The following is a 14,279-nucleotide window of genomic DNA, read 5'->3' as shown; positions in this document are numbered from 1 at the left end:
AAAAATAAACAAAAGGGGGGCTAATAATTCTGACTTCAACTGCATATTTATTCATAGGTCTCACAAAAATAGCGTATATATCTACAGTTGAATAAAACAAAATAAAATACAAATAACCTTACTTAAAGGTGCAGTATGTAAGTTTGACACCCAGTGGTTGAAACAGGTATTACATTCCTGGATCAAAACAAACGCAAGCACAAGTTGCCAGATTGAGGATAGAGTCTGACAATCAAGCCAAAGGCTGATTTAAGTCGTGTTCTAAAAAAAAAAGCAACGGCACACAATATAGGGAGTATTCAGCATATTAAATGGAGTTTTTTGTCCTAACCAACACCTGAATTTGATATATTAGAAACTGTTTCTATTTCTTGCAGCTGAGTAACAGACAATTTTGACAATGATGTGCTTTATTCAGTGTTAAATGCTAATATTATGAGTTTGAATGCCATTTTGCATTACATTTATTGCCATATACTGAAAGCAGCAGCAGATAGTTTACCTCAGATGTTGAAAATAAAATAAACTGTTTAAAATTGAACTTTAGAACTGTGACTCAGTGTACACATATCAGAGATTCAGCATGTGCATTTAATAATGTTAAAGAGGTTTAATATGTATTATTAAAGCAGGGTTTCCCAAACTTTTCAGCCCGCGACCCCTAAAATGACAATGTCAGTAAATCGCGACCCCCAATATCCTCTGAGGTGGTTATAAATATAGATATATGGCGCGCACACACCAACAGACCAAAGTCTATTCTTTGCTTAATTTTCAGTCAGTGATGTAAATGTGGCAGAAAGTTTAACCTGGTATTATAAAATCAATCTGCTGCATCTGACGCTACTGCTGTGTCTTTAATGTAATGTATTCACCCCAGGGGTTGCAGTCCAATAGAACTAAGCTACTATAGTAACTATACAGTATAACTATAATCAACTTGGGTTTAATAAAAATAAATAGATTTTTGGAAATCACCAGGAGACTCCCCATTCAATGTCCTGTGACCCCTCGGGGGGTCCCGACCCCCACATTGCGAACCTCTGAATTAGATTATAAACCTTACCATTTTGTGAGTGAGTGCATAAACTTTGCTTCTGAATGGCTGTATCTAAATTTCTGACCTGTTTCGTCTGGTGCAAATAACTCAATTGCTGATCACTGAAAATCTCATCATGTAGAATTTAAGAATCATAACAGCGCTAATATTTGGAGCATCAACAAAAGTGGTTGTGTAAAAAATTGCTTGATTAAAAGTTGAATTTAGTGATACAGCATGGGAATGTCCATGCCGTATCACAAAATTCAACTTTTAATCATTCTAAATATTATTTAATTGGATAAACATCTGATTTTGTTTCCTGCAAACAGCAGTCATCAAATGATTTGGTTTAGGAGATTACAAAAAGCATAAATGGCTGCTTAAAATCTCATATTTCATGATGAACTTTAAGATTGATTAAATCACAGGGTTTCTGTGGGGTCTTAAAAAGTCTTAAAATGTCCTAAATCTCAAAAGCTAATTTTTAGTCTTTAAAAAGTCTTAAATTTACCAAAATATTGTGTTGTAGGTCTTAAATCTTATTAACAGATCTTAATTTTTCTTTGTTTATATATATACCCAATCTGTCTATTAACACTCACAGTCACCAACAATCCTAATCTCAGTAAAACTTTTTGGTCCCACTTAATATTAAGTGGCCTTAACTAACAGGTACTTACATAGGAATTAATTACCATCCCTTACACCTTAACCCACCCTTAAACCTACCCATGCCACCAAACCTGTCCATAACCCAACCTCTATCCCAACTCAAAAGCACCACAAGTGTTCTCAAATACATTATAAACACAGTAAGTACATTGTATTTATTTTTCTGATGTAAGTAAATAGTAGTTAAGGACACTTAATATAAAGTGGGACCAACTTTTTATTTAAAAATAGAATTTTTACCATGTTTTAATTCCTTTTCTTACAGTAACATTTGTTTAAATATTCTCCATTTATTTACCACTGAGGATACTGACCTGACTTATATTTCATATTATTAAATTGTTATTGTTCTGTTATTAAATGTATTAAATTATAAACATTTTTGATAAAGCAAGTCAAAATATGTTCCAACTCGCATATTTAAAACAATCCTTAGCATTTAGCCTGGTCTAAAAGTCTAAAATGTCATTCATAATGCTCTTTAAAACTCCTTAAAAGTCTTACATTTTACTTGAAACCTGCAGACACCCTGAAACAATTTCATAAGAGTAATTTTTACCATGTTTTAAATGTCTTGCCAGATTGAAAAATGCCGTGTTTGTCCAGCAGCATGATACTACAAATGAGTTTCTGTCTACAAACAGTGTCGAACAGTGACTGATAGTTGATGTCATGCGAAAGCAGCATGCTATCTTCATTAAATGATATATGATCATTTCTGAGCACAAATTAATAGGCTTTATGAGCGTCGAGCTGCAAAATGATGACAATGATGCCAGTTTACCATTTAGATTGATCTGGTCTGTCTTCATATGTGTCATTAATGAATCCAATCGATCATGTTCAATGAATCCTTTACAAATCAAAAGAACTGCTGACCTTTCGGTAAGAGCTCAATCACTATTTGCAGAGTGCTTTGTCATTTTTTTTTTGCACAGAAAACAGGACTGAGGGGTTTGGATTGCTGGATTTCTCTTAAAAGTTAAGAAGCTCCAGTATTTCCCAACCTGTGATATTTATAGGATGCCTATAATGCATCATTGCTAATATGCAATACTTAGCAACATTGTTACAATGTTTTGTTTGTTTACAACATTGTTGTAATGTTTTGTGTGCTTCTTTTTAGGCAGAATGGGGTCATATTGTTCGCAATCTGAGCGTCGCTTTCTGAATACTGATGGGGTGGAATAATGACGGGACACAGCACAGGTAAACAGAGGGTCTGATTCCCAGTGGTCCGTGTCTTATTGGAGAAACGGTGTGAAACTGTGTTTGCTCTAGTTCTACCAGACTTTCCATTACAATGAAGCAGGTCGAGGCACAGTTCCGCATAAATACCCAGCGAGACAGGTGTTATGAAATGAATCTACATTTGAGCACATCTGCCAGGATTTTTTTTGTCAGTACTCACATCTGGACATTCAGCCTACCCTTTCAATACTACAAACCATCCAAGATTGCTCGGTTTCTCAATCATGGATCAAGTTTGCAACTTCCTGCTGTAATTATGACAATCTGTCTTTTGATAGAGATGGAATTATGCAAAGAGACTGTTTAAACGAGAAAACTGACAAATAGTCAACCTTAAATCAGATAATCAATAAATCATCCAAGGCAGAGAGAGATAAAGGAGCTGTAAAAGGAAAAAAAAATTAGGGTCCTATGAAAAACTGTTTGTTTTCAATAATCTTTTTTTATATATGAGCAATACCGTGCAAATGTCAACCTTGCCATGAAAAAAATTAAGTTTTCACCAGAATATGGAAACCATTTCTGGGTTTTTTGGGTAAGCAAGTATTTTACAGTACTTTAGAAATGCTCAAATGCATCTGTCAGTTTAAGCTATTCTATGTGATTTATCAAAGTCACACAAGTGGCAAATTCACATCTGTCACATCCATAATGGAGAGATTTCACATACATGACGACACTTTTTTTTCTCATAAATTGAAAATATTAAATTAAATAAAACCAATCATTTTTGTTTGATAGAGAGCCAACTCATATCCTTTTGATTATCAATGTTTCTTTATGGTTGTGCAGTTTAATTCGCAGAATTTCTACAAAGTATGTTGTATACTGTAAACCCTTAGACTTGTCATATCTGTAACACATGTTCATTTTCCTCACTTAAAGTACAAAACATGTTTACAGATTGATATTTTTCTGGTCCCTTAACTCTGTGGTTAGTAGTTCTGGAAAATATAAACAAAGGTTTCAATATAATGTTAACATAAACTTTCTATGTGAATTTATATTTTGAGTTTTAACTGCAAATGACACATCCATAGCGCTGGAATCGCTCATATATATTTTTTCTGGACAATTTTAATAGTTAAAATTAATTTTAGTGATAAGTTTTTCCAAATATTTTGTTTAATTCCTGTTGAATTAAAACACAAAAAAAGTGCTGTACAATGTTGCGACATTTATACTAAACTGAAGTGCTTTTAATTTAGAACTACAACATTTTTGGAATGTTTAATTATTATAAACTTTACTCTCTTTTTCTTCACGTTAAGCTGCTTTGAAATTGTACGTCGTAGAAAAAAGATTTACGAGAAAAGATAAATTGAATACACTGTTAAAAACAACTAATTGTTATTTAATATCTAGTTCCACACACTTTTTTTATGTTCCCTCGATTGCTCTTTTCCAAATGATTCATTAATTATTAGTTTTAGTTGGCACAAACTTAATTCCAACTATAAAATGATTATAATATTGTCTGGATTTGTGCATTAGTCCAGTCAATGTTAACCATTCTGAATGTTAACATTCAAGATTTGCATTTACATTTAGTCATTTAGCGTTATGCCTTCAGTGATTCAAGAAGGAGAGGCAATACACACAACAAGTGCTAATTATACAAAGGTGCTGTTTTTTTTTTTTTTAGAGGGAGAGAGAAGTGTTTCTACAGGTGGTTTGTCAAGCCCACCTACCTGTGTGTCGCACACTTTATAAAAGCACAATTATTTTTTGATATGGAGTAATTGTTAGGAAGTGTCTGGTGCATGTGTCGGTTAAAGTGTCAGAGAGATGAAAGTATGTTTTTTTCTACACTCAAACTACTTATTTAAAATAAGCAGAAACAACACAATTCTTGAGCGTTTTGTGGACAACTTAATAGTTTTATGTTCAATCCACTTAAATTTGTAAATATATATATGTATATATATATATATGTATATATATATATATATATGTATATATGTCGCTGGTTCGAGCCTCGGCTCAGTTGGCGTTTCTGTGTGGAGTGTTCTCCCTGCGTTCACATGGGTTTCCTCCGGGTGCTTCGGTTTCCCCCACAGTCCAAAGACATGCGGTACAGGTGAATTGGGTAGGCTACATTGTCCGTAGTGTATGAATGTGTGTGTGGATGTTTCCCAGAGATGGGTTGCGGCTGGAAGGGCATCCGCTGCGTAAAAATGTGCTCGATAAGTTGGTGGTTCATTCCGCTGTGGCGACCCCAGATTAATAAAGGGACTAAGCCCACAAGAAAACGAATAAATAAATGAATGAGATATATACACACACGCACGCACGCACGCACGCACACACACACACACACACTTTAGACTTACAATGCTGTATGTCTCCCCATCTCACTTAATAGTTCTCCTTAATAATAATCAGAAAAATCTAATTCATTTCAGATGCAATCATGTGTAAATCTTTTAAATTAAAAAAATTCATTAATTAATTAAAAAGATCCCTTGTCTACATTGTCTACATGCGTCCACATTTGTTCATGTAAAAATTTTATTTAAACACATTAGCACAATTTCTGTATGGGGGGAAAATTGTATTAAATAAATATAATGCATTTGCCTGGATATCAGCTGTTATGTAGACCCTCAAAATGGGCATTATAAATTAATTTAATATGTTTCATATAGGAGGAGACATTCAAAAATACTTTAATGCTAAATTAAATAAAGCAAATTAAATCATGCAAGTTTTTCTAATTCCACATATTTTTACTCAAAAATCTGCAATATGTTTAACCACAATTGTAATAATTGAGCGTATTCGCCTGTTGCTGAACACTGTTTGCTTTGCTAATGATCATTTCTTAAATGGTTTTCAATATAGTTTTTACACACACCCCCTCACTAATAGCTCGTCGCTTGCTGCAGAAGATATACCTTCCTTGTTTTAAAGGACTCACATCATTAAAGATGCAATTTAGATAATTAGCAGAACACTCATGGTGGAAGCTAATTGAATGGGTTAATGGCCATGCAGGTGTTGATGCATGGTCTCTGTGGGACATTTTGTGTTCTTCTGGTCAAAAACAAAATCCCACTGTGCTCTTGAAATCCATCTTGGACAAAGTTTCATGTATTAGGCTCTGTTGATAACAAAACTATTCATAGCATGGCAATCTATACATGAACTAATTATTAATGATGCAAACAGCACATGTAGGTCTGCAATATCATTAAACATTAATAATATAAAAGTCTTATTTATATGTGTATGGTTTGTACACTCCCAAAGTCTCCCCTCAAGGCTGAACTACTCTGATTTCACACAGTGAATTTTGTTGTCTCGGATGGAGTTCAGCTCCAGGTGGGATTTAAATGTCCCATGAGATTGAACACATCAGACCCTGTCAGTCCAAAAAGCAGAAAGGACAAAACATCAGGGCTATCATAAATGTCTTAGGAAAATTAAAACGTACTGATTATTGACAGTTGTGAATGTAGTTAACTCAAAATATACTTAAAGTTAATTCTACTCATTTAAAAAGAGTTTTGAACTCTGTGTTGAAGGTAATGAGTTAAATAAACACCTCATTACTTCAACTTAAATGGAGTACGTTCACGGTATGCATATGGATTAGTTTTTTAACTCAAATGGTTTGTTGCAATCAGTTTCCTCAAAAAGTTTGAGTTACTGTCACTTTTTGGGTTTATAGTGTATTATTATTACCTAAAAAGTACAAATGGGTACTTTAAAGGTACACAACTCAACCTTAAAATTACAAAAGTATACCCTAAAAGTGTCACGGCCACACAAGGAAGACGAATGATAAAATTTCAAGGGCGATTATTCAAACGTAGCAACAACAATGGTTAGGTTAAACAGGTGAATGATGTTGTAGAGAGTGAGCGATCTCATACACAACCAATTCAATGCATAAGCTCATTACTTTGGTTAAACGCCAACATAAGAATACTCACTTCCATTAAACAGGTTTATCTGCATTCGCAGGAGAAGGACAGTCGGAGGGAGAACATCCATGGAGGAGCACAGGAGAATTCAGGAGAGAGGACTATGCGTCTTTGGTTCCAGCTGAAGACTGAGTGAGTGAGGTGAGTATTTATAGTGAGTTGTTGTGATTGCAGGTGCAGGTGATTGGTAATCAGGTGAGGGTTCATAGGTGTGGTGTGTGGTGGATGATGAGGGAGTGTGGTGATTTTAGCTGTTTCGCAATATACGTTCTTAAGCGGTCTTGCTTCCTTATGTTCTCGTGTAACGTCATCATCAGCTGCTTAAGTTCAGTTCCAATACTCAAGACTATAAGAACGCGTGAAACTTCCCGGATGTGTTCTAGATATCGAGGCACACGAATGCAGACTTGAGCACCGAACTTGCTATAGAAGTCCCAGAAGTCATTGCGACTGGAGGTGGGAAGCGCTGCATTTTATTTAGATTTGTTATTAAAGTTCAGAGATATCCCTTATTTATCTCAGGAGTTTCCCTAAATGAAACAGTGAATATAAACATTATCATGAAAATCTTAATAAAGGGTTAAACACATTAAGTGTTAATTTAACACATTAAGGGTGTTTATTTGCTAAAATTCATATTAAAATGTTTTATTTATATTGTGCAACGTATATTTAAATGTTTTAAATAGTATATATTTTGAAAAGGGGAAAAGCAAATAAATCGTTGTTTGAATGTTGTAATGTTTAAATTTTTCTATTAAAAAAGCGCAAAGGTCACGTGACCATCAGCATCTCATTTCCCACAGGACACGTCCTCTTCCAGGACAGGACCTGTTCTTGTGGTCTCCCGAGTTTGTTCTTCCGAGGACAACTGGCAAGATCAGTCTCCACAAGAACACAAGTCCATTCTCTGAGTTTATAGAACTGTGCCGTTTTTTTATTTATTTTTTTTTTATTTTTTTTTGTTTGTTTTTGCTTTGTTTTATTATATATAATTAACAAAATACAGTTTCTATAGTTCTGGTGATAACCTTAAATCTTCTTTACTAAAAAAACAAAAAAAACAAAACACCTATTGGCCTACTGTACAGTATATGACAGATGGCACAATCTAACTAAACATGATGCTTGCTATAAACTATGGGCTACATTATTTGAGCATTCATTATGACATTGATATGATCTGTTGTGTCCAGCTTATGTTTCCTTTTTAATATTAAGATTGTTCTTTAAAATCTGTAATAGGCTACCCTAATCGTTGGTAAAATAACCAACCTTTTAGCAAAGTCTGATATTTTCCTGCAGGTTTGAAGCAGACTAAACTAAACCCTCTGAGGCGAGTTTTACTTAATAAACATTTCCTCGTCTAAACTCGCCACGAGTGAAATGGAGAAACTAAAAGCATGTCTGAAAAATAATGTTTTTTGTCTGAAAAATTATTTTTTGAAACAAATTTTGTTTGCTATAATTTGTTGGTAATTTTAATGTATTTTTGTTGGTCAGTTATCTATACAATAAACAAGTTGAGATGAAGTTCAAAACAAGGTCCGCTTATAGGCTAGTATGCTTCAAAGCACAAACTAACAAACAGGTCTGTTAAATAAAAAATTTATATATATAAAGTAACAGTGAAATATTCACAGTTTTGGAGTAGCCTATATTAGGCTATATAATTTTCTGTTAATGACAATTACTATGCACTGGGCCGTCAGTTTCACTTTTAGCCTATTAATTTAATCAACTACTTTAACCAAAATAAGCCAGGCTTTACCAACTATTTGCACCACTTAAAGTATTCCCCTCGGAAGAATAAACTCAGTCGGAAGGATGAGAGAAGAGAAACTTATTGTAAGAATAATCTTACGGAGCAGCGCATGTCATGTCTGCACAACATGATTTAAAAACAGCAATGATCTCCATGTTTCAAGTCAAAATAAATCAATTTAATGCAAAACTAAAAGCATTTCTCCATCGATTACTTATATTAACAGGAACAATTAGTCTTAAAAAAAGTTTTTCGAGCTGTCATTAACGTGACGCGCAGTTTGAATTGTGAATGAATGGAGAATGATTGACAAGTGCAGCGGCGGGAAGCGCTGAGCTGAACATGAATTTAACCATGTGAATATTAATCTGTGCTTCACATTAAACTATAAAATGACTTCAAAACATTCGGGATATAGTATAGGCATACATGACAACTTTCTAGTGCCTTTCAATAGGCTACCTCAATGGCTTTTGTTGGCTTATAAATTACAACAAATATAGCACGCGCGCAAGATCGGGTTTGGATTGGTATCAAATATGCAGTATCCTACCAATATCTGATCCAAGTATCGTGATTGGTGCATCCCTATTAAAGACACAGATGAGAGGTTTGCACTGACTGTGTGGGCTATATTTTGCGTGTTGTTTTTGAACCCAAATAAGGCCTAAATGTATGCTGTGTGTTGTTGCTCAGTGGAAACCGGCCATAAGGTTATCTAACACAAGCTCATTTTGAAAACGTAGCCCTGCGGACGTTTCTGGAGACCATGAGTTACGTATGTATGATTTTATGTATGGCTGCATTTCGTTTTTTCAAGCGAACGCTACGGGGCAGTGTGACATCGCTGCTGTTTGTGCTCGCCGGCTGGGCTGACGACTCAACTCCTCCATGTGGAGGGTTTTCCTGCTGCAACCAGTTTGTGCGGTTAGCTCGTTGTGTTACGTCGGCGGAGCGGAGGCCCAGAGGAGGTTGAGCCGGCCGCGTTCGATGACTGTGTTCCAGTCCGCGGAAGAGCGGTTCCTGTAATCAAAAAATAAAGCAAACGAGTCCGTAACAGGGCGAGAATGCGGTGAAATCCGAAAACGTGGTCAAAATCAGACTAGCGCTTTTCTTTTTCTGCACAGCTTTTGTAAATCGTTGCTTGGGTTTAGGGAAGAAGGAGGAGGAGGAGGGTGGCTGGGTCGGCCGATTGGCCAGCCACCCAGTCAGTCCTTCAGTTATTCATTCAGTCAGTCGGTCAGTCGGTTGCTCAACAGCGGCCTCTGGCGGCTTTTTACGCGAGAACATCGTGGGCGCGAACAGATTCGTGAAAACAAAAACTGCGCAAATACGTGCCTTCCGGGACGTATTTTGCGGTCTCCAGAAACGTCCGCAGGGCAACGTTTCCAGAATGAGCCTGGGTTGCAACTATCATACCGTCTCCATATCTTACACTGGCCCATGTTTAAAGTGGACACACGCTCTTAGTATAAGTTTATTCTTTTAAATAAACTTTGCAAAGGTGTACTTCTTTCAAATTTTCCCTACAGCCATTTCATCTACAGCCAAAACCTAATTTAGTACTTTTAATTCACATCAAGCGAATGAGCGTTTGTTGTCAATTCAAACGATATCAACAGTATTGATTGTAAAATAGCACAAAACTTCTAAAACTGTACTACACAAGCATATTCTGCTGGTTTAGATTGTGGTTGTCCACTTTTTTTTATATTTCATGTGCTCAGTTGTCAATATAAGCCCTGCAAGGATTTGCACAAAACCACCCCCATCCCGCTCCTATCAGTCACAGATAGACTCTTAGTATGGGCTCTTATAGCAATCCTCTGCTTGAGTTCTGATAAGAGTCTTACTGCTTTGTAGCAGAATCAATACTGACATCAAAAGCTCCAAAGTTCACAGAATTAAGTGCCTTACAGACACCTCGCAACCAGCAGCACCAAATTAGTACGTCACGTGTAGGACACCATGCGACGTTACGTAAATGGTAATAATAAAAACACATATTTAAATGTCTCTGCCATGTTGTCCCATTCATGTGGCAGCATCTATTTAAAGGCTGGCGGTGGCATCATGGGAATGCAGACTAATCAACTTTGTTTAGATGACTGTGTTCATGTCAGTCTCTCTCTCTCAAGGGTCAGCTGTTTATTTAATGCAGTGGGACTGATCTATTACGGAAGATGACCTTATTACAGAACGTGACTACTTAAATTCCACTCACATTTCAAAGCTCGATTCCCCTCCATTTAATTTCTTTTAGATTAATTAACGGCATCCACTCTGTCATATTTCATTTGTATGTTTCCATGGCGACCGCACACTCACCAACCCCCCATGGCATGAAGCACAGGGATGGATAAAGGAGGAGGAGGAGGTGTTTAGGAGGAGGATCCTTCAGTCAGATGATTGGGAGGTGAGCGGGGCTACAGTTTGATTTACAGTGCCATTCAAAATGCAGATTAATGGCTGGAGAGATGGGTGTGGTCGTCGCTAGCCGTTAGATGAGATAAATGGGCAGAGAGGCAGGGAGACAATAATGCATGGAGATTAAATATGCCTGCGCTCACGTCTTTAAGGAGCAATTTGATGTCGTTTTAAAAGGTCATTATTTTGGGTGTACTAGAATAGGTTAATATGCTTTAATGGGAAAGAAAAAAAGCAGGTTATTTTTAAGATACTGTATACCCGCAGGTACTTTCCTAAAAGTAATGTTCCATTCTAAAAAAATATATCTGTTAATTATTAGTTGTTTAGTTTCTCTCAATTTATAAGTGTTATACGTTTATTCACGCTTTCGAATTGAATAATGAGTCTTTGAAAAATTGAACTCTGCATTTTAACACCTTCACTGTCACACTCTTTGAACATAGACGTGAAGAAGACATGCATGTTCAACTTAAATGATTGCTAATCTTCAATGGTGCACAAATAAAAAGTTAAATAAAACATTATTAACAAAAAGTTATGCGCCTTTATGTTTATGAAAATAATAAAACATTCATTCATTCATTCATTCATTTTCCTTTGGCTTAGGCCCCTAATTATCAGGGGTCGCCACAGCGGAATGAACTGCCAACTATTCCATCATATGTTTTACGCAGCGGATGCCCTTCCAACCGCAACCCAGCCGTTAGATGAGATAAATGGGCATTCACTCACACACTCATACAATATGGCCAATTTAGTTTATTCAATTCACTTATAGCACATATCTTTGTACTGTGGGGAGCGCCCAGAGGAAACCCACACAAACACGGGGAGAACATGCAAACTCCACACGGAAATGCCTATTGGCCCAGCCGGAACCACCGACCTTCTTGCTGTGAGGCGACAGTGGTAACCAGTGAGTCTCTGTGCCCCCCATTAATAAAACAATATATTTATATTTCAATATGTTTAATAAAAAAACGTATTTTACAAAATCTGTTTTTAGCCTAAAACGTATTAAAAATCAAAGCTAAATATTTGATCAAACTATATTCCAAATTTGAAGTTGATATCTCAAAAAATTAGCTTTCATCGAGATTTTGTTTGGCGGCAGTGGCAACCATGACCACCAGGTGGCCATATTTCCATTGCTGACCATATAAGGGTGCCTCCTATGTTTTGAGAAATACGAACCATTTTTATTATTATTATTATTATTTTTTTTTTCATTTCATTTTTGACAATGTTTGTAATGTGGACTGAACATTTTAAAGTTGTATGGGCAGTTTGCATATGGATTGCTGTAGCAAAGTAATGCTTTACAACTCTGATGTGCTCTGAGTGTTCTTGTTGCAAATTAATAATTTACTGGTGCTCTCTGTGACCAGATATGGAAACTAGACATTTTAAGCTTTCAGATTCTTTACTTTGTAATGATTGTTTTACATTTTGACATGATTAAATTGTAAATAACATCCACTTTTTAGTATTTACTTTTTAGCATTTGTTCACTGTTTGTGAACAACACACTGTTCGTACTAGTCATACTAAATTAAGTGATAGAGTTTAATTTGTAATGAACCTCAAGGTTGTAATGACAGACGTGCAACAGTTTGAAAACTCATTGTGTGCACATTAGTGTTAATTTCGAGTGTTAATTTTATTCATTGTATTTTTCTGTATTTTTTGTTGTGTTTTTATTTTTCTGTATTTTTCTTTGTTCTGCTTTGGTTTGGACTGAATGTCTTTGTTTTGTAATCAATGGAAACTCAGTTTGATGTTGATTGTTGTCATTTGAGAAAATAATTTTTACATTCAAATTGATTAATTTATTTATTCTTCTGCAAGCACAAACTTGCAAAATAAAAAACTTAATTGGCCGTAGCATGTGTGTGAAACATATGCTGAATTAGTTGGCGGTTCATTCCGCTGTGATGACCCCTGATGAATAAAAGGATTAAACCGAAGGAAAATGAATGAATGAATGCTTGCATATAAAGTTTTTAAGCATTAGAAGGTAAAAAGACAACAAACAGTTTTATGTTGCTTGAACCTATTTTAGTAAGATAATCAAGTACATTTTTCAAGTTATAGAAAGTTTTAATTCATTATTTTAGTCAATTTGATTGAAGTAAGTTGAGATTTCTAGAAAAAATAATTTCATTCAACTAAAAATGCAAGTCTGACTAGGACCACTGCAAGAGAGCATATACACCTATTTGGAAAAAATTTTACTCGATTCCTGTCAATTTTCTTATGCTAACTTGTAAGGCTTTGATTGGTCTTGCACTGCAATATTTGTCTGAGCTTTTAATTTCTTACACCCCTGCATTATCCTTACGCTCATCTGATTGGTCATATTATAACTGTGCAATCAACGCAGCTAAAATGTATAGGGGATTGGGCAATCTCTTCATTGGCACCTAAATGGACCCTTTTTTAAACATATGAACATTTATATGTATTCTTGTATGTATCACATCATCTTTGCATCAAATTACAAAAAACTAAGTGCTTTTGTGAGGAGTTTAAACTGAAGTGCCAATGGGCAGGACAATAAACTTGATGTTGTTCTTTCTTCAGGCTGCCGTTATCAGTCTCACACTATTTTTTTCTTCTTCTGAAAGTCTTGCTAACACCATTGTGGAGGTCTTTTTTTATTATTTCAGCAATGGGATTGTACAAAAAATATTTGTTGTACTCACTGTGCTCTAAGTTTACCCAACTATAATGACTTCCTTTGAGATAGTTCCCTAATAATATTCAAAGATCATACCTGCGTAAAAACAATCCAGAAACTAATCTAAAATACAGTTGAAACCAGAAGTTTACATACACTGTATAAAAAGGCACATAACCATTTAAAAAAAAAGTCAGATGTTAATGTCACTAAACATTTTCTCTTTTAGGTAAGTTAGGATTATCAAATTAGTTTTTGTTATGCTTATATTATATATTATGCGTATATAATAATGAGAGAGATATTTTTTGATAAATTGTTATAATTTTTATTGAAAGTCAAGTTTACATACAATAAGATTATAAAGCCTGAAAAAGCTCAGATGATGGTGTCAAGGTTTTGGAAGTTTCTGATTAGCTAATCGACAACATTTGAGTTAACTGGAGGCACATTGCAACTGCAGAATAGTATTTAAGGAAAATCTCAAACACACTGCTTCCTTGTGTGACA

At 35.3% G+C, this 14,279-nt stretch overlaps 1 protein-coding gene and 1 long non-coding RNA gene across 4 annotated transcripts in view; one reads left to right on the top strand and one right to left on the bottom strand.

Moving 5' to 3' along the window:
- Positions 1 to 7,017, bottom strand: part of stk24b (serine/threonine kinase 24b (STE20 homolog, yeast)) — an 835,587-nt gene extending 828,570 nt beyond the window's left edge. Inside the window, 1 exon segment of the mRNA NM_213477.1 lies at positions 6,904 to 7,017. Coding sequence (NP_998642.1) covers positions 6,904 to 6,909 — 6 coding nt within the window. The 5' untranslated portion in view covers positions 6,910 to 7,017.
- The window catches only part of LOC103911182 (uncharacterized), a 32,528-nt gene that overhangs the window by 14,871 nt on the left and 3,378 nt on the right, over positions 1 to 14,279 (top strand). For all 3 annotated transcript variants that reach the window (XR_015493319.2, XR_015493317.2, XR_015493318.2), the window contains 3 exons: positions 2,841 to 2,923; positions 6,935 to 7,035; positions 11,008 to 11,075. This is a non-coding gene — a long non-coding RNA (uncharacterized LOC103911182). The remainder of the gene's footprint in view (positions 1 to 2,840; positions 2,924 to 6,934; positions 7,036 to 11,007; positions 11,076 to 14,279) is intronic.

The sequence above is a fragment of the Danio rerio genome, chromosome 6 (genome assembly GCF_052040795.2).
Source record: "Danio rerio strain M-AB ecotype USA chromosome 6, GRCz13ab, whole genome shotgun sequence".
NCBI classification, from domain to species: Eukaryota; Metazoa; Chordata; class Actinopteri; order Cypriniformes; family Danionidae; genus Danio; species Danio rerio.
Note: the sequence above shows the minus strand (reverse complement) of the source record. Positions and strands in the feature narration are given on the sequence as shown.